The 20,697-nt window shown below is 51.8% G+C and overlaps 1 protein-coding gene across 1 annotated transcript in view; it reads right to left on the reverse strand.

Annotated features, from left to right (window-relative positions):
• Nucleotides 1-474: 474 nt before the first annotated feature.
• Nucleotides 475-20,697, reverse strand: part of GALNT14 (polypeptide N-acetylgalactosaminyltransferase 14) — a gene marked incomplete at its 5' end in the record, with an annotated part of 50,498 nt that continues 30,275 nt past the window's right edge. The window contains 6 exons of the mRNA XM_039238458.1: nt 475-1,047; nt 2,234-2,353; nt 12,999-13,143; nt 13,574-13,657; nt 17,913-18,005; nt 20,154-20,280. Coding sequence (XP_039094389.1) covers nt 889-1,047; nt 2,234-2,353; nt 12,999-13,143; nt 13,574-13,657; nt 17,913-18,005; nt 20,154-20,280 — 728 coding nt within the window. The remainder of the gene's footprint in view (nt 1,048-2,233; nt 2,354-12,998; nt 13,144-13,573; nt 13,658-17,912; nt 18,006-20,153; nt 20,281-20,697) is intronic.

The raw sequence follows: 20,697 nt of genomic DNA on the forward strand, positions 1-20,697 counted from the left end.
CCTACTTGACACATTGGGAAATGAAGCACCAGAGAAGTTGTGTGTATGTGTTCTTTTTAATTAAAAAAAAAATTTTTTTTAAGTTTATTTACTTTGAGAGTGAGTGAGCCAGCAGGGGCGAGGCAGAGAGAGAGAGAGAGAGAGAGAGAGAGAGATTCTCAAGCAGACTCCACGCTATCATCATACAGCCCGACACAGGGCTCAAACTCATGAACCGTGAGATCATCACCTGAGCTGAAACCAAGAGTCGCGCGCTTAACTGACGGAGCCGTCCAGGTGCCCCGTGTGTCTTTTAATGTCACAAGGGCTGTGGGTAGCAGCCCAGGATAAGAACATCATCTCTCATGGACCTGTTCTTTGCTCTTCCCAAAGACCCTGCGGCCTCCACCGCACCCAGTGTCCCCTCTGAATGAAGAACTTAGCTTAGCCCAGAGCTAACATAAGTAGAAACAAAGTAATAGACGCACAGAGAAAACATCTAAAATCCCTTTATTTGTTTTGAAAACAACCTCCATTCTTCATCTCTCAATTTAGTCCTGGCCCAGTGACAAAAAAGGCTTTTTTCTGGCCTCCTTTGTAAGAAAGGGAACAACATAAACACTTTCCGTTAGATCTCTGTCGCCAGATTCCAGTAAGGGGAAAACTGAGCCAGGACTGGAACTCAGCAGCATGGAGAGCATGTGAAATCTGTCTCTGAGCCCCACTTGGCTTACAATCCCTTCCTCCGTCCTCCCTGAGACACCTGCTTCTGTCCGGGGGTCTCTGCCTCTACCTCCCGGTGCAGGGCATCTACTACAGTAGTTGCGAGCTGCTGGTAGCCTGATTTCCAGTCTGCTTCTCATCTGGGGAAACGTCACCCATGGCCCTGCTTGCTCTGGTGCGGGGTCCTCAAGAGCTCACCAAGTCCCAGTGCTGGCTCATAAGTGACGACTCACACGGGTTGACAACGATTTCCCTGCCATTCTCAGAGCCATCACCAAACATGTCCGTGTCTAGGCAGAGGTGGGATGCTAAGTGCTCGATGCGGGAACCGGTCTTGGTCCATTGCTGAGAAGATGGAGAGGAGAGAGAGTGAACTAGGATTTTCTGACTGAGGCCCCAGGTCGTACTGACAATATCAAGAGTTCCAGAATAATCAGCCGTGTTTGCACCACGTGGCTAGGGTCACCCAGAGACTTGACTTCACAGTCTCATGGAGGAATAAAACTTCAACTAATTGCTTTGTTAGGTACTGTTGGTTTTGCTTTGTTTGTTTGTTAGTTTGAGATTTTTTTCCCCCAGATAAAAAAGTAAAAGCAAAATCAACGTTTGCTAAGAAAACTCATTAGAAGGCAATAACTTTGTAAGCAACAGGCCAGGAAATGTGAAGCATATTAGTCATAAGAGCAATGAGAGGAATGATGTGCATTCAGCATCTGCATGCTAGGAAGATGTGGGAGTGAGCTGGGGGATGGGATACAGGAGGGCAGACAGGCTTCTGGGCAGTACCCGACACTGTGAACCTGGGCTCCTCCAAAGGGCTTCAGCACACGAAGGGCTCATGCCGAGAGGGGGTCTCATGCCTCTGCTCCCCATACCTAACCTTACACATAAGTGGGGGGATGGACACATTTTGGGGAACCACCACCAAGCAGGTACCATAGACCATTTCAGTTCATCACTCTAAACAGCTGCCCCATGTGGTGGGTGTCATCAACTCCATTTCACAGAGGAAGAAATCAAAGCTCAGAGAGGTCCAGTAACCTGCTGTGGGTCACACAGCCAGTGAGTCATAGAAAGGCATTGGAATCTCTGTCTCTCTAATGGCAGTACCCAGTTGTCAGGAAACTGTGTGGGGTTAACAACTTGGGGTCAACTGGGCACATGGCACATCCAGAGTGCTACGAATCTTGGTGGGTGTTCTGCCAGAGCACAAGGCTCCTGAAGGCAAAGATTCGAGTCCTTCTCATCCCTGTAGCCCTGAAGGCTTTGCCCTGGTGCTCCCCAGCTCTGGGGTGCCAGGTGGGCACAAGAGCTAGGCAGGCAAGTGCAGATGCATGTGCACACTGTGGTCTGCCAAAGTCCATAGGCATGCAGGGGCAAGCCGACCTCCTCTCCAACCAGGAGCATCTCTTTCTGATCACCCCCTCCTCTTCTATAGTTTCTCTCTTGTCTTGCACACAAGACTCAGACCTACCCAGGCAGCCCAGTAGCTGAAGGTGGCCACGCCCCCGTGTGCCCACTGAGCACTTACCTGTCTGTCATCTCCATTCTTGCAGAGGACCAGAACCACTGGGGCGCCAGGGAAGATGGTGGTGACTGACAGGCACAGCTCTTCCTGGAGGATCTGTTGGGTGTATGTGAAGGCCCATATCTGGAGGGGAAGAGGCCAGAAGGTTCTCATCAGGATCCTTGGAAGCCTGGTGGGGCACTCCCGGGACTGTGTGATAATTAGTGCAGCCTTGTACAAAGCACTGGGGGTCCCGGCAGAAATAGATGGTCAACAAAGTCACCTTGGAAAATGGGACTCAATAGCCAGAGAGTCGCAGGTCACAGCCCCACTGAAGTCTCCGTCCCCACACCTGCGAAGGGGACTAGCCTGGGCACACAGGCCACCTCTGGGATGTGTAGGCAATTCTGGGCTTGAGGTGGGGAAGCCTGGACAGCACACCAGCCTAGCAGTATAGTCTTGTTTCTTTGTTTGGATCCATGTCTGTTCCCCACGCGAACACCATGACCAGCTACCTGGCAGGTCACCCCTAGCTGTCTTTAGAATATCTCTTCTTTGAAAAGGAGGCCAAATCAGTGTCCTGAAAGCATGAGTGTTATGGTAAGAGGCCCACGGCAGCACAAAAGGGACAGGGAGTGCACCCAGGGAGGGAACGGAAGGGCAGAGGGAAAGAAGGTCACAAGACAGAACATGGCCACAGCAGGTGCGTGCACTCCACCCCTCAGGAGGACAGATCGCTTAGCCCAGAGCTCCTACAGGGAGGGGAGCTGAATACGTGAATGGACAAGGAGGGTGGGAGAGGAAAGGGGCATTCTGGTAGGGTCTTTACAAGTTACGTGCTTCACTTATTCCACGAAATGCCAGAGATCAGAGAGTGGCTAATAGCTGAAGAAGCCCAAACCACTTTCAGTTCTTAGGTCAGGGGGACAAAAATGTAAAGCTCCACATGGTCCTTCCCAGTCTGCAAAGTGGGGACACCAGCTGCCCTTGGTCCTCATCATGGAGCAAGGGTGACCAGTGAATTGGATGCTTTGAGGGGAGCTGCAGAGAGGACCCATCAAGGACTGGGCCCCTTCTCCACTGCACCCGTGCTGACCAGCTGACCCTCAGCCTCTGGACCAGGCCACTCAGCAGACACTTCTCGGCCCAAGGACGGAGAAAGGGTCCCTCAGCTGGCTGGTCTCCTGCTCTCATGAGCTGACCCCGTGCTCATCTGACCCTTGTTCTGCACCTTCCTCAGCTGACAGCAGCCACTCCCTGGCCCTGGTGCCTCTCCCCACTTCTGCTACCTGGTGACATCTTCAGCATCTTTCTTGTGTCCTGGCTTGTTCTCTTTGCTCACAGGCTGCCCCATCAGACGCTTGGATGCAGACCACTGCCTCTCATGATCTGGAACCTTCCCTGTCCCTGATATCTGGATGGGGCCACCTGCTCAGTGGGAGCCGCTGTCCCCTTTGGATGGGTTCTGTGTGTGGATTTCCTTTTCCTTTTTAAAAAGTTTTTATTTTTTATTATTTAAAATTTTTTTCCCTTTTTTAATAGTTTATTGTCAAGTTGGTTATATAAAAAGTTTTTAAATGTTTATTAATTTTTACAAGAGAGAGAGAGATTGAATGTGAGCAGTGGAGGGGCAGAGAGAGAGACACAGAATCCAAAGCAGGCTCCAGGCTCTGAGCTGTCAGCACAGACTGGACGCGGGGATTGAACCCACAAACTGGGAGATCATGACCTAAGCCAAAGTCAGATGCTTAACTGCCTGAGCCACCCAGGCGTCCCTCCTGCACCCCTTTTTAGGTCGCTGGTGTTGGGAGAAGATCTAGACCAAAAAGATGAAAATAGACTGGCTGTGAGGTGAGACTTCTTGGAGCCTGGGCATGGGTACAGGGGATCCTTTATACTCTTCCATTTATTTCTAGACCTATATATATTTAATTTTTAAAATAATAAATGTTATGGAATGTACTCCTTGGAACATATCAATAAGTTCTCCACTGGCCTTGAACATCACCATACTACAGATGCCATTTGCTTCCCTCCAGGGTAAACTGAAAAGGAAAGATGTCTGTATGCACAGAGGTGAAACGATAACCATGATGATATTGTTAGCATTTACTGAACACTTACTATGTGAGAGACACTGTTCCGGGGGCTTTGCACAGGTTAATTTAGTCTTCATAAGAATCCTACTAGGTAAGTATTATTATCCCCATTTTACAGATGATGAAAGGCTCAGAGAGGTTATCCAAAGTCATGAACTAGTCAGCGGCCCTGCACTAGTTCCAGCTGGTTTATCGTTGCTGTTGCTCTTGCCGCCAGAGTCATGGCTCCTTCCAGTGCCCTTCTATTCAGAGTTCATCACAGGCAGTGCCTGTCCCTGAGATCCGTCTCCCAGGGACAAATATTGTAAATATGAAAGCCGCAGATCAGCTTTACTCTGACAGCAGAGAGCTGGTCAGTTCCCACTGGAAACAAGAGTCATACCCACTCATGTTGGGGACTGGCAGGGGGGCATGGGCCAGAAGTAGGCGCCTCCCTGACATTGATGGGAACTAGGGAAGAGCATGAATGGAGGCCCACATTCCACGGACTCCACGCCAGGGCAGGGGGGTGGGGTACACACAGCACTGGCTACCAGCCTGTGCCTGCTCCCTTTTCTTCCCACCCTGGCTCTGACCCCTGCTGTGAACTCCCCACCTGCATATCCACGCTCCACTGGTCACTCCCCTGGGCCTGGGTAGCATGCTAAAGACACAGGGACCCTCAGGAGACCCATGCAGGTACTCAGTTCAGGCTCAGGGCATTTCGACAGGGGATTCTGGGGCTCCAGACATCTGCAGTGTGATCTAGAAAGTGGGAGCAGATCTTGGGTATGTGGAGAATTCTGTAGGAGGAGGGGACAGAAGGGCCTGAAGCCCCGGCCCAGGCTCAAGCCCAAGGGCAGGGCTGCCAGGGACCCACTACCCAGACCCACCATACAACTGGCCTCAGCTTTAGATTTCTGCCATTGCCAAGAAATGAGGCTAAACACACAGTCAGTGATGTGGAAAGAAGATAAGGTCCATCCCTCTGACCCATTACCCACCCACACAGCTTGCTGTAAACCATGAATTAGCATTTTAAAAATAAATCCTGTAATTATCTTGATTGCCACAATACACTGACTTTGTCTTTTTTTATGTGAAGAGCATTAACTAATTAAACATAAAAACTTGAAATATACCACAATTTCTGAAAGCTCATCTTGGCATTTCTTCTGTGTTAATATCCCAGGGGCTTCAAAAACTGGAAGAGCTAGGGAAGGCCTGAGGGTGGGAGAGCAGTGGTGGGCTTTTTTTTTTGACATTGGAGACACCCCGTCCACTGACGTCTTTCGGGAAGGATGGCAAGTGATGCCCCCCCCCACCCCCTTGGGGCCAGGGGCGGGGCTCAGACGAAATCACCTTAAGACCCCCAGCGGGAGAATGCACACATGCACAGACAGCAGATGGAAGCCTTTACACGAAGCAGACTTTCCATTAGCTGATACTTTACTGGCACTGAAATAATTCAGCCTCAACTTCTTGGAGGAGTAGAGCTTTCTGGCCACATCTGCACAAGAGGAGAGGGGGAAGTGGAGGAGAGAGGGAGCAGGTGGGGCAGGAAGCGAGGAAAGGTTTTCCGATTCCCATTCTGCAGCCTGTCAGACTCCCAGAATGGCCGGTGATGAATGGGTTTATTAAATGAATCTCAGAGTCAGAAATGGATTCAGGAAGGTAGCGGTGATGGCTCGGGCTGGCTGATCTCGATCGGTGTGCACTGGGCCATCTCCTGACAGCTCCATTTGGGGGTCTGGACAAGTTATGGAGCCCCCCCGCACCCCAGTACACACAGACATGGCCACACCCACAGGAGGTAACCCTCCTTGGGGACAGGCCACTGAGGGACTGAGGAGAGGGGGGTTCACTTGGGGCCCTCCAGCCCCTTTGCTCCTGCCTTGGAAGAGGGGAACAGATGATGGGGGGTGGCCGAGGCCGGACACCCTTAAGGGCTCTGCACTTAGTGAGTCTCTGGAAGACAGGCCCTGCATGAAGAGAAGAGAGCAGGCTGGCAGGTAGTGGCAGCCGACTTCTCTCTGGGCAATGCCCATCTGGCTGCAGCTGTCAGGGCTGAGGCCATACAGGCTGCAACACCCAGCATGGGCTTCATGGTCTTGTGTTGGATGGAGCAGCAGATAGGAAAGATGCCCTTAAGAGGTCATGTTGGGGGGTACCTGGGTGGCTCAGTCCAGTTAAACATGTGACTCTTGATTTGGGCCCATGGCATGATCTCACGGTTGTGAGATCTGTGCTGAGTTCTGTGCTGAGTAAAGAGCTGGTTTAGGATTCTCTCTCCCTCCCTCTGCCCTTCTCCCTGACTCGTGCTCTCTTTCTCTCTCTGAAAAGAAACATGAAGAAGAAGAAGAAGAAGAAGAAGAAGAAGAAGAAGAAGAAGAAGAAGAAGAAGACGACGACGACATGTCTAGAGGAGCCAAGGTCCAAAGAGGCAGGCATGAGATGAGTTGGGGTCCAGGCCCAGGGCTGACCTCGGAATGGCCCAGGGCCACAGCTAGGAGGCAAGAAGGAACAGGCCTGGGGCAGCAGCTCTTGATGAGAGTGATCTCACCCCGTCTGCACAGGGTACAACGCGGCAGTGTCGAGAGGCATTTTTTGATCACTACAATGAGGTGGAGGGTGTCACTGGCACCCAGCAGGTGTGGCCAGGGATGCTGGCAAACTCCTACTGTGCACAGGACAGTCCCTACAATGAAGAATTATCCGGTACTAACGCAAACAGGGCTGAGGTTGAGACACCCCAGCCTAGTCTGAAGGGCTTGGTCCCTGGGGACAGCAGGCCCAGCATTACTCGTGAATGACCTGAGAGCACTGGACAACCTTTCTAAGCCTCGCTTACCCCATCTGTGAAATGGCGGATAGTAGGACATGGTTCCTGGGGTCGTGTGATGACTAACCCAGATGATGCCCGTGGAACATGCAGCTGGTGCCTGGCATTGGTGTGGTCCCTGTGGACAATACTTTTATGGCATGTGGGAGGAGCAATGGTTGAGTGAGGAGAGAAACATTCACACATGGAGAGAAGGTAGGGGCTGTGTTTTCATTCACACAGAAGCCCGCATTAGTTACTGATGGTGGTGAGCTCTCTGTTCAAAAAATCTTCTACATGGGGAACAGTACAGTGGAGAAGAGACCCCAAAGGCCAAGCAGCATTGCTAGTTCTGCTGTGGTTAGATGGGCAGATGGCTCATTTCATTAGGACTCTGGCTCTAGGTGCTTCATATTCATAGTCTATTGATGCTCACAGTGATCCTGGGAGGCAGGTAGTTTTATGGAGGGGAACAAAGGTCAGTGGTTACTCTAGGCAATGCCAGAAGCAGACTGCTGGGCTGACTGTAAATGTGGGGCCTCTTTGGTGAGACTGGATCTGAGCCAAGAGCATCCATGGCCACCAGCTGGCCTTGAATAGGCTACACCCCCTGCCCCCCCCCCCCCCCCCCCCCCCCCCCCCCCCCCCCCCCCCCCGGAAGCCCTCTTCAGGATGTTACAAATGCATGGGCTCAAGGGATACTTTAGTTCAGCCAACCTCTCGATGCACCTAGGTCCCTGAAGGATCACCCAAATGCACGGACTGGCCATGTTGGGCACACCTTCTTCAGCTGCATGGACACAGACTTCAGGCTCTCCCTGGTGACCCGTGGCAGCAGGGTCACTCCCTCCCTTCCATTAGGACCTTCCTTCATTAGACTCACTGTCAGGGTCTCTTCTTTATTTCCAGTCCATCCTGTCCCTTCGTCCTGAGTTGTAAGAACACACTTTATATATGTGTGACTATAAACCCACAGCCAGTACATCTGTTGTTGGGTCATGCTGCTGGGTCCTAGAGCGACTGCTAACTCACCTGCTTGTTACTCCTGCGAACCTGGGCGACATACTTAACTATGCAGCTCCGTCCCCTCTAATGGGAAATGAAGATAATGTCGGTCCTTGCTGCAGAGGGTCACTGAATGGAACAGACGGGTTCCCACATATACGTGTTCAGAACGGTGCTGGCCACAGAGCAAGCACTCAGTTACTGTCTGTATGTTGACTACAGCGATGGAGGAAGCCGACAGGAAGAGAGATGGGCCCAGAGAGCTTCCACTGGAAAACTGCCTTTGCTTTGCCTCCCAGGAGAGATGCTGGAGAGGCAGCTGTAATGGGGCCGATCCTAAGGGTGTATTGAGGAAGTGTGGGAAGGAAGGGTGGGATCATACAGGGAAGGCAACATGCTGGCCGCCCATCCCATGGGCAGACTCACCTAGAGGTGCCAAGGGGCGTGTAGGTGTGGGGGGAAGAGTTTCACTTTCTCTCACCCACCTATGTGTCTAGCTGCCTACATGTGTCCTTCATAAGCCGTAGTCCAAACCACCGGGAACACAGGTAGATGGACACACTGAGGAGTTTTTAGTTTTTTTCCCACCTTTTTAAAAATTGGGATAGTAAATGAGATTGGTGCATCTGTCTTCTATCTTTCACACAAATATTTTTCTAGAGAATCCAATAAAGTTAAGAGGAAACTCATTGACCTGGAGGCTTCTTGGGCTTTGCACGTCTTCAAACTGATGATGTATTTCTCGTGTACTTCACCCGAGGCATCAGCCTGCTGACATCTTCAATACATGCTCAGATTAAACATTTTGTTCCCAAGGTTGATGAGCCAGCCAAGAAAGAGAGGTAAGGCAGAGTGGACAGATGGGCTGGGGGGGGGGGGGAAGGGACAGAGGCCAGCGTCCGAGGCAGAGGACAATCACGGTCTGATTGTCTCAACAATGGGGACACCCATGTGCCTGGGAGCCCAGCCTTGGAGAGCGTGTAGCCAGCTGGAAGCAGAACTCCAAGCTCTCGGTTACCATCTTCTAGTGTTCTTTTACTCCAGGACTCTGGAGCCCTGGAATCCACCACCCCATGGCCTGAGCCTGATTTTAGGACTTGTAGAGATCTTACCCCAGGTCTGTCCTCCCAAGGGTAGACTGCATCCCTCCTGCACACAGCCAGACCCAAAGGGAACCATTTAGAGGGGAGTGACCAAGTGTGGATATGCAAGTGAGGAGTTCACAGTGGGGTACAGAGCCAGGGTGGGAAGAAAAGGGGGGCAGGCACAGGCTGGTAGCCAGTGCCATGTGTTCCCCACCCCCGTACCCTGGTGTGGAGTCCGTGGAATGTGGGCCTCCATTCTTGCTCTCTCCCGGTTCCCATCAATGTCAGGGAGGCGCCTACTGTGTTTGTCCCCCTCTCCGGCCTCCAGTCCCCAACATGTGGTGTGGCCCTTGTTTCCAGTGGGAACTGACCAGCTCTCTGCTGTCAAAATGGAGCCAATCTATAGTTTTCACATTTACAATATTTGTTTCTGGGAGAGAGATCTCTGGGACAGACATCTCCCACAACTGAACTTAAATAAAAGGGTTCCAGAACCAGCTGTGACTCCGGCAGCAGCAATAGCAGAGCCATGGCATTGTGATTGGATTTTCCAAATCCCGCCACCACTCCTGAACCTATGACTTTGGATAATCTCTCCAGGCCCTGGTTTCATCTATAAAATTAGGATAATAGTAATCCCTCCTTTATGGGGCTCTTGGGTCCCTTCCTGGATACGGCTTCTCCCAGGCAGAGAAGGAGGCAGCTGCAGAAAGGGCTGAATTGAGTCATGAGAAAAGGCCCACGGGGCACATGGGACCCCCTCTGGATAGGCCAAGAGGCAGCACAAGAAGAGAAATGAAATGTAGGAGGGAGAAGAGGTGAAGCCCGGTCAGAGGAGACAACCTCTGGATGCCATAACGCATTAGCAGGAAGGGCTGGTGAGCAGAAAGGCACGACTGACTTTATTACGTAGGAAGAAAGGAAAGATACTGAAAGGAAGAGAAAGGTAACCTAAGTCAATCCTGCAAGAGTGCATCTCCACGTGTTCTCGCTCGCTCTCTCTCTCTCTCGCGTGCTCTCTCTCTCTCTCTCTCTCTCTCTCTCACACACACACACACACACACACACACACACACACACACACACTTGGGATTATTCTAGCTGAATCAGTTATGTGGATTTCTATCCGTCCAAAGTGGGTTTACACCTTCAGAACCCTTGGACGTGCATCCCAGTCTTGCTGTTAGCCGTGGGCCCTTCTAGAAGGCGGCTGTGTTGAATCGTCTGGCCCCACTCCACATCCAGCATGCAGCCTGGTGCCTGGTGCATCGTGGGCACTCAGTGTTGTCCATGGAAGCAGACTGAATGTCTATCTTAAAGTCTTCTTCCATTTTCCTGAATTCACACTGCTGCTACACAAACTGTTCTCTACAAAGTGGGAAGGAAGGATAGCTTGGCACTTCTTCTAGAAAGAGCTCTTGGCTCACTCCAAGCCTGTTATTATGCTTGCCCTTGGTTTCCCACAGATGACCGATTTTCCTCCCCCTTCTCGTGCTGCTGGAAGGTCAGCTGAAATGGGTACCATTACCCTGCAGTCAGATCTCTCACTGGGGCTGGGCTAGTGGGGGACCCTTCCCTGAGATCCTGTGGTTCCCCTCCCCCCACGTCCATATGCAGCCAAAACCACTGCTTTGCTGAAGACAGATCAAGCCAACTCCTGTCCCAAGGAAAGGGGGAAGACAACAGTCAGGCCGTTGGGACCCCCACAGACAGGGCCCACACACAGATTCAGAAGAGAGGCATGTGTCTCACCTATTTACAACAGTTTACAAATTGTCACTGGAGCAAATGGTACCATTCCCAGCCAGACTGCCATACCTAAAGCAAAACCAATGCCTCTGCTTCCTTTCCCCTTTCCTGCCTAACTCAGGCAGTCCCTCCCATGTCTTGTTAGAGCAGAGAAATGGCTCTTGGAAAAGTCACTGCAAGCTGGAGGCCGGTGGTGAGATGCCTCAAACACCAGGTCTTGGGCGTACATTTTTGTGGCAGACAGTGGGGAGCCATTGAAGGCTGTACTGAGATGGGGAACAGAGGTCTGATGGTGGCATGTCTGCTCGGGGATGAGGGGCAGAGACTGGAGACTGTGGCCATAACCTAACACAATGGGTCCCAACCCAGATGGTTTTATGACCCAGGAGGAGGTTGGTATAGCTTGGAGAAAGTTCTATTATCACGACTGGTGTGCAGGACATCTGGTGGGCAGAGGCTGAGGATGCTGCTAGGCCAGCTGCAGAGCACAGGACAGCCCCCAACACCAAGAACCATCCAGCCCAAGACGTCAACAGTGCCGAGGCTGAGGAAGGCTGATGGGCATGAAGGAGTGAATGAAGGACGGAAGGAGAAGAGCTATACGAGGGAAGGCGGGAAAAGATCTGCAGGAATGGGGATGCAGGGGAAAGAGAAGCTGGGGCAGATGGACAGGACTGGAGCCTGGGAGAGGGCAGTCACACAGAAAAGTGGTGGGATGGGGAGGTGGCCATGGTGCTGGCAGCCACTCAAAGCCAGTTGTCCCCTAAAATCACAGACGCTCTGTCATCTAGCTATAGCCCAGGCCTTCACACATGCTTCCTGGGCTGCCCCTTCTTCCTTTCCAGGCATGGCCTATTTCTTCTCCTTTCTCAGGACACAGCTCATTTTCAAGTCTTCTGGGAAGACGTCCCTGACCCTCATGCATATGGCGGATGCCACCCTTGGTGGCTGAGCTCCACCCAGGACAGAGTTTGTAACAGAACGACTGCTTACTTGCCTGTTCCTGCATTAGATCCCTTCAGGGACCATGCAGACCTGAACCTAGTCATTCATCACCTTGTCTTCACAGCACAAAAGAGTGGTTTGTTGAGTGAATAAAATGATGGGAATTCCTGGAGGGATGAAAACTAGAATTTGTGAATCAATGAAACAGGGGATGTCAAAGCTGGAAGCTTGAATAGAATCTCCAAGAAACCATTTACAGAGCAAAGGACAGTGACCTGAAAACCTGGGTGGATACTCACCATTAGCATATGAAAGAGGAGGACAAGAGCCAGCAAAGGAAAGAGAATAAACAGGAATGCAGGAGAGTCTGGATCAGTGCCAGGAGGAAGCTATGAGCTGGATGTGCTTTAATGTATCCACCAGGCAAATGGATTTGCCAGTGACCTTTAAAAGAGTTCCCTCCTCAGGGAGTAGCACACTGCCCCACAGAATGTGGGCGTGCTATGCGGATGAATGGACTAAGGGACAAGGCAACCTTTCTGAGAATGGATCCCCATGGGTCCCCATGCGGGAGGCCAGAGATAGCAGAAATGGAGCCATAGGCATGCTGAGGACAGGACAGGGCGGAAGGGACCAGAGGTCCCTGCCAGAGATGGGGGCGGTGGACAATGGTGGTGGTTTTACCTGATCTGACGTCCAGGTTAAAGCAGTGGGGAGACTCAAAACAGGCATTTCACCCTGGAGCAGTGGTGCCCTGGGCAGCATGCTCTTCTCTGTTTGTATTTCACATTTTCCAGGTAGCTGTGTCACCTCCCTGCCTGACCCAGCCCACATTTACTGCCAGCAGGTAGACACCAAAGACGTACTCATTAAATCCTGCTAATTTAATGGCAATTTCCCATAGGCAAGCGTCGCCCGGTAAGAGGTCTTTCAGAGAAACTCTACACATTTGGAAATTTAGCGGTGTGAATTCAGTCCCAGAGTGAGGAGGAATCATACTTCTGCTCTGTTGCTAAGCTCTGGGTATAACACTTGGCGTCATAGAAAAGCAGGTGACGGAAACTAAGTCCCTGTACACGTTCTCATATCCCCAGCCTGTAACTCACCTGAGATTTTGCATCCTCGCCTTTGATCTTGACACAGGGGCTTAGCCTGAGATTGTAGATCTCTGTGTTTCTCTGCCTTTGAGACTCTAGGCACTTCTGCCTCTGTCGGATATTCCCCTTCTGGATGGAGGAATCGTTGGGGACTCTGGAGGAAAGTCACAGGAATGAGGAGAGCCAGCCGCTCTTTGGCTTAATAACTCTGGCAGCTGGAGAGGTCAAGGCAGGGTTTTGAGGATGATAGGGGCGTTTCACCTTCGGTGGGTCCTGGGGTGGGGGCTGCCACTAGGAACAATCCAGCAAGGAGAGACCCAGGAGGGTGTCAGTGAGCCCATGAGCCTCAGATCAACTGGGGCTCAAATGCCAGCAGTTGGGATGCTGCCACTAGCTAACCTCAATCCCTCGTGCTACTGATGCACCTAATTCCTCTCCTGGTTTCAGGAGTAAGGGGAGCTGACTGGTCTTCTCTGACCTCCATGTACTAAAAAGTCCTCATTCAGCGGGCCACAGGGTGTCCCTTCTCCAGACCAAGTCAGCCGAGAGTGTTTCCTTGAACCAGCAAAAGGGAGGGTGGGTACCTGAGTTCTGGATAGACATTCTCCAGGTACCACTTGAAGCTCTGGCAGTGCAAATTCTTCCTCAGGTCCAGTCTGCTCTCGATGCTGAGGGTGATGGGGGCAGGGGTAGACACAAAGACAAAACACGGCTGTGTCACAGACAGGTACTAGGCTGAGGCACAACATGCAAGCTGTGCCCATGCTGCATCCAGGTCTTTCCAGACGGAACTGGAGGAATTACCCGGGAGAGATTTCTAGAGCTCCAGACAGAGCTATGGAAACACTGAGCAGTATCTCACAATGGCATGGTAAGGACACAGAGGATTTGTGCTTTTACTTGAAAATGGGATTTGGGAGTGTTTTTACTTTTCATTAAAAACAAGGCTACAAGAACATTCAGTGTGTTGTTGCTAATTCACCGCTGGGTCTCTGAGTCTACTTAACCCACAAATCTCTCGTTGGATTCTGCAGTCAAAATACCACTCCTGACCACCCCACCCTCAAAGAATCATCTTCTTTGGCTGGTTCTGCGCCTGGTCATGTCTTTATCCATCAGGTAATTCTTGAGCACCTACTATGTGCCAAGCATTGTGGGAAGTGATGGATGGTGAGCTTCTGAACAATCGAGAAAGGTAATGAGACAAGCAACTACAGCCCTGTGGGGACATGGGGCGGGCATGTGTGGAATGTGGGGGCACCTCAGAGGTGGACCCTTGCTTGTTGGATCAGCCATTGCCCAAGTGGTAACGTTGAAGCTGGTATCTGGAAGGAAAAGTGGCCGCTATTGAGACAAACCAGAAAGTGGGTGGTCCAGGGGGAGGCAGAGGAATAGCAAAGGGAGATCGGGGCCTGGGAAGGAGACATCTGGTGGCAGGGGCAGTGAGTGCATGAATGTATGCGTGTGGGGGTGGCGGACTGGAAGTAAATGGGATAAGAGGATGAAACAGATAGTTAAGAGTCTGGGGGCCACTGCGGAGGAGTCTGGACTTCGAGGCAATGGGATGCAACTGATGGGCTCTTAGCAGAGCAGGATGTGGTGATGTCTGCACTTTCAGGGCACCTTATAGGTGGTGAATGGGTCTGACGGGGCCAAGCTGGAGATGAGGAGGGAGGTGGGAGGCAGCTGCAGAGGTCCAGGAGTTGATCATGCTCTCAGATAGGGAAGGGCGGAGTGGGATGGACAGAGGGGACAGGTCCAAGCCCCTCCATTTCTCTCCAGCTGCACTGCCATCACCATCCTGGGCTCCGTGGACACTTTGCTCCTCCCAGGTGCCCACACAGGACTGGCTCTGAGTGGGCCAGCCTCCCCTCCTTTGGGCCCTGACTAGACCAGGTGTTTTCACAGCCAGGACCTCGTATTTAGCACTAAGCACATCTCACCAGACCCAAAGCAAGGTGAGTAGAGGAATGACATCATTTTTAAAACAACTGAACGTTGAGCATTCAAGCAAAGACCTAGGCGCTCAGTGCATGCAGCGGGCAGGATCGCCGGCACTGAGTGATTGCAGGATATGGGAAGACAGGGGGAGGGGAGGGTCAAAGCTGATACCCAGAGTTCTGATTTAGGCAACAGGACACAAGGAATGTTCGTAGAGGCTGGGGAATTGGGATGAGGAGCAAGTTTAAGAGCAAAGTAGATGAGTTCTTTTTAGGATTTGAGTTAGAGGAGCCTGGGAAGTGTCCGGGTGGAGATGTCCAGTCTGTACTTGGAGAACACACAGTATGAAGACGGTAAGGACAGACCCTCATGGAAGATCACATATAAGGCAGGAGAGAGGAACCTGAGGCTGCACATGGGACCAAGAAGGTGGAGCGTGAACAGTAGCACAAGACTGCAGGTGCTAAACCATGGTCAGAGGTGCGCCAGAGGGGCTGGGATGGAGAAGACCAATGGGGTAACACAGAGGCTGTCTGGGGCTCACGGGGGTCAGGGTGAGCCAGGTGGGGGCTCTCGGGAGTAAGGGGTGGGGATGGGGCTCAGATTACACTCAGGAGAGGAGCAGGGAACAGTCACACAGCGCACACAGGCCCTGAGGGAGCAGACAGGGCTGTAGGGCATGAGCGAAGCTGGATTGGAGGAAAGTTCTTGCAGTTTGTTTTCCCTCCCTCTCTCCTTTTTTAAATGGTTTAAGTTTTAAGATTTATGATGCTGCATCAGCTTAAATATGGATGGGAACCATGCAGTAGGGAGGAAAGATTAGGGATGAGGGAGAGTAGAGACCCGCGAAGGGCAAAGTCCCCCAGAACAGTGGTTCCCACGCTATCTGCACATTAGAGTCACAGAGGTGGGGGTGGGGTGGCTGCCTTTTAAAAATTCCACAGCCCAGGCCATACTCCAGGCTAAATCAACTCTCTGGGAGTGGCATTAGTCATTTTTGAAGCTCCCCAGGTGATTGCAATGTGCGAGCTAGGTCGGGACTCATTACCCTAGAACTCTGCTCTTCGAGGAGAGGTCCTCAGACCAGCAACATGGCACCACCCGAGAGCTTATTAGAAATGCAACCCTACTGAATCAGCAACCATATTTTAACAAGATTTCTAGGAGGTCTGTGTGCACATTAAAGTTTGAGAAGCCCTGAGCCAGGAGGCAGGAGAGAATGAATCCCGGCGGAGAGAGCTGGATAAATGTTGACTTATGAATGAATACAGATGAAAGGTGGATCCCGGGTACAGATGGAGGGCTGGCTAGCATCTTTTTTGAGATGAACTCAAGAAGGATGGAGCAGGGGCGCCTGGGTGGCTTAGTCGGTTAAGCGTCCGACTTTCGCTTAGGTCATGATCTCGCGGTTCGTGGGTTCGAGCCCCGCGTCGGGCTCTGTGCTGACTGCCAGCTCAGAGCCTGGAGCCTGTTTCAGTCTGTGACTCCCTCTCTCTCTGACCCTCCCCTGCTCACGCTGTCTCTCTCTCTCTCCTAGAAATAAATAAAACATTTAAAAAAAAAAAAAAAAAGAAGGATGGAGCAGATACAGCAAAGTTCACAGGTCAGGTTGTCTTGGGAAGTTGAGGCCATCTATTTCATCTATAAAACAGAAGGTGTCATCTGCTGTGAGTGACGGGTAGACTCAGGCATCAGGGAGACAGGAGAAGTTTAAACGGAGATTGGGGTGAATGGTACCCAGGAAAGGTGACAGGAAAGAAAGGCCTGCCAAGGGCCTCCCTGAGACTGATGGCCACAGTGTGTTAGCAATACTGGCTGATACTTTCCAGAACCTCCAGCAGCCTGTGCACAGGGGAAGAAGAGGCACAAAGTTGGGTTCACCCAGGGTTGAGAAAACTTTGCCTGGGGTGCTGACAGAGGATGTACAACAGGACAAAAGATCTGACAACAATGTCTTTTAAACCTTCTCTTTAAGCAAGAGAGTGAACCCAGGCTGGGGAGGGAAGGAAGTAAAGAAGGGGGCAGATGCATGGCCACAGTCAGTGGACCGGAAGTTTGAGGACCTGTGAGGTCCTGAGCAATTGTGCTGGAGGGACAGCATGGGTTTATAACTTCAGAGACACAAGCCATTTTGACTGGGTCTGATATAATCCTTCTGAGTAGTGTAGGCAGCAAAAACCCGTCCACTCACCAGCCTTAGTCTGACAGAGGATATCAGTATGACAAAAAACAAAACAAAACAAAACAAAACAAAACAGAAAAACAACAAAAAACACCCACTGGTTGCTCCTCAAAACAATCAAATGATAACATCAACAGAGTTCCCATTTTTCTTTTATCAGCTCTGGCCTGGAGAATGCAACCTATAGTTTTGGGATCAGACAGGTGTGGTTTGAGCCTCATCCCTCATGTGATTTGATCAGAGCAAGTCCCTTAACCTGCAGAAGCCTCAGTGTCCTGTCCCATAAAATAGAGGCAAGTAAACCCATTTCTCAGAGTTTGGGGAGCACTAACAGGACAGCCTTTAGGGCATCTGGCACAGAATTCCTTCCCTGTCCTTGTCCACTCCCAAGAAGTTGGAGCAGAACCCTAGGGGACACATGTCTGATACTGCTCCTCTGAGAAGAAGGGCAGTTTGGGTGTGGGTGGCTCAGATTTCGGAGGAGGAACTCTGACCTCCAGGGACTAAGGCCGGTGTGTCTGGCTTCCTACCACTCTGTAAAAAGCTAGAAATATCGCCCATTGTGCAAGGCACAGCTCACTCACTGGGGCGGTGGCCCAGGTTGTCAATCATTCCATAAGAGCTACTGAGAGCCCTGCATACCCAGCACAGGGCAGGAACGAGAAGGGACACGAATGAGAACAGCCACAGCCTGGGTCCTGCAGGCGCTCAAAGGCTGGGTGACCAGCTAAGCAGACAGGCTGTCAGGAGCTGGGGGTCTTCTTGATCCTCTGCACGAATCAGCCAGAAGGGACACTTACTTTCCAAAAGGCCTCTCCAGGGCGAATGGCCGGGCAGCATAATAGTACTGCTTGTATTCATCCATCCACACCTCAGCTGTCCGCTTGGTGTTTCTGGGGAGACGGGGGCGGGGGTCACATATCAGTTAAAATGCACATGCAGGCAGCACTGCCCAGCTGGGGGCCCCCATGATCCAAGAATAGCATTCTTCCCTGGGTGCTGAGCCCAGCCAAGTCCCACCTGATCTCCAAAGGGGCCTTTACCCCAAGACACAGAACATTAGTAGGAAGGACAAACTCCTCCCCAAAAGGTACACACCAGAAAAATTAAGCCAGAAATAGAACTTATGTGACTCAAAAAGGAAGGAAGGAAGGAAGGAAGGAAGGAAGGAAGGAAGGAAGGAAGGAAGGAAGGAAGGAAGGAAGGAAGGAAGAGAAGAGAAGAGAAGAGAACCAGGAGAACCCACACATGCCAGTAACCAAGAGGAGAGAGGCAGGGCCTCCACTCCTGGTCTAGGAGCTCCTGCTTTCTGCAGGCGAAGTGCTGGGGGGGGGGGTGTCCCAGCTTTTGGCGGGAAAGCCAATCACATGGCTTCACGGAGCCCATGAGCTCAGCGTGGTGCAGGTATAAAGAATCAAGGAATCAAGCCATCTGTCAGACATTCTGCCAGCCTGCTCATCTTTCCCGGGTGTTTGCTCTGAGTCTGATCTCACAGGGCACAGAAAAAGTGAGAGACACTGACACGGAGAATGTCACCATTCAGCAGACAGGGAGGCAGAGATACCAGGAAGAGCTTGCAGAGCAAGACCGAGGTCATCAGAAAACAGTCAGATCCCAGGAGCAGTGGAGGAGCAACTCCTGCTGAGGCCTATGGAAGTGAACTTGGAGTTCCACCAAACAGAGATGCTCCTGGAGCACATGCATTCCATATAGGGCTGTGGTGAGCTCCTTCAAGCTGGTGGACTCGAAGTGAGTCATACACCTGCAGCTCGTTCCTGGTGCACGGAAGTTACCAGCGCCTTACAGCGCGTTCACCTGGCCTGGTCATCAGCAAACTGCATGCTGCTTGGAAGACACCTGTGCCATCTTTCTCTAACCACTGACTGACCTGCTGGCCAGGGCCCAGACTCAAAGACAGTGAATGTTCTGGAGCCTACGGCTGCCCCCTCATTCTCAGGCTGGCTCCCTTCCACAGCATGGCCCCATGGCTTTTCCTATACCTTTTCCTCCTGAAAACCCGAGGCCAAGACATCCCTCTGGGTTTCTGGTGCCCTCTGTTTTTCTTACCAACCCACCCCTGTCCACCAAGTTTCTGCAAAAGGTGTTAACTTTCCCCCTGCTCCATCCCATGACAATCCTGAGACTGTCATGTCAGGACATGACCTACACCTGCTCATACATGTGAAAACTGAGGAAGGAAAAACACAGATGAGGAAAACGATACCCCAGATGAAGAAAACCACCAAGAAGCACCTAGCTTCTCCCTCTCCCAAGTGGACCAAATGACAGAAAAGGAAAAAGGAGAATAAACGGAGAAGTGAAGCTGTCAGGTGACAAGACATGAGAATAAGGGAAAAGCGAGAAGAAGCCGGAGGAAAGATGAACGAGGGGAAAGAGGGTACACAGGAATTATTTCTAGGAGAAGGAATCACAGGAGAAGGTGTACGAAGAGACAGAGCAGGAATAGGTAAGAGCACTGCCCGGCCACTAAGGCCCTGGGATCTTCATCCTGCACCCCCCCGCCACGCCCCCTGCAGGAGGTGCGAACACCCTGGGCAAGGAGCCCAGGGTCGCAGGGCTTGCCCCAGTCTGGACCTGTCTGTGCACCAGCAGGACCCTGAGGCAGGCACGTGAGCTATAGCCGCCTGTGTGCCCCAGTCTCAAATCCTTCCAAGAACCTTTCCCCTGGTGACCCAGCCTGAAAGTGGGAGCAGCGGATCTTCCAGAACTCAGGGGCAACATGGCGTCCTCTTCCCCCAGCCAGAACAACCCCATATACCTGGAGGGAGCCCTGCAGGACGGTGCTGCCCTGGGACGTGTGGGCCTTGCGCAGTCAGTGGTGGGGAAGAGCCCCAGGCCTCCTCCCCACACTGGGTGGACAAGCCAGACCTTCCTTGCTTCGGCAGGATCCCAGGGAGAATGAGGTGTGGCTCCTGAGCATCCAGAAAACTCTGGAAACTTGCCAGAGAACACAGGCAGCCACCAGCAGGAAAGCCCTCTGCTCTCTGCTGACCCCGTGAGGATCCAGGACACGCACTTACTTTATATATGTGTTGGCATTTCCATCTGGGAAAACATATGGGTGCTTCTTCCGGAAGACGTGGCCCACTCGGCTGCAGGGGACGATCTCCAGGCTGCCGCCGCACATCCACACTCTGAAGGAGATTTCTGTAAGACAGTTGTGCCCCCCTCATCACTGCTCTCTGTCCTCCGGAGGGGAGGGGACACAAGATGACAGCACCGAGGCCCCAGGTCCAAGGGAGAGGTCAGGGCCCACTGCATCTAGCTGAGGGCTTGGGGCGAGGAGTCAGGCTGTGTGTTCTGCTGGCTGGGCAACCTCAGTTTCCCCATCTGCAAATGGGGATAAAAGTAAGTCCCAGCAGGGAAGATGACAGGAGTGAATATGGAAATAGTGGCTGGCTTGGAGAGGCATATATTTCATGGGGCCCTCCATGTCCCCTCCCCTCATGGAGGGCCACAGAGGGTTAGAATCAGGATCGAAGAGAAAGAATTTCCATTCAAGAATATAGGAGAATTTCCCAATAGTCAAGGCCCTGATAGAAATGGCTGTTATGGAAGTAGTGA

The sequence above is a fragment of the Hyaena hyaena genome, unplaced genomic scaffold, assembly GCF_003009895.1.
Source record: "Hyaena hyaena isolate Hyena2069 unplaced genomic scaffold, ASM300989v1 scaffold_140, whole genome shotgun sequence".
Taxonomy (NCBI): domain Eukaryota; kingdom Metazoa; phylum Chordata; class Mammalia; order Carnivora; family Hyaenidae; genus Hyaena; species Hyaena hyaena.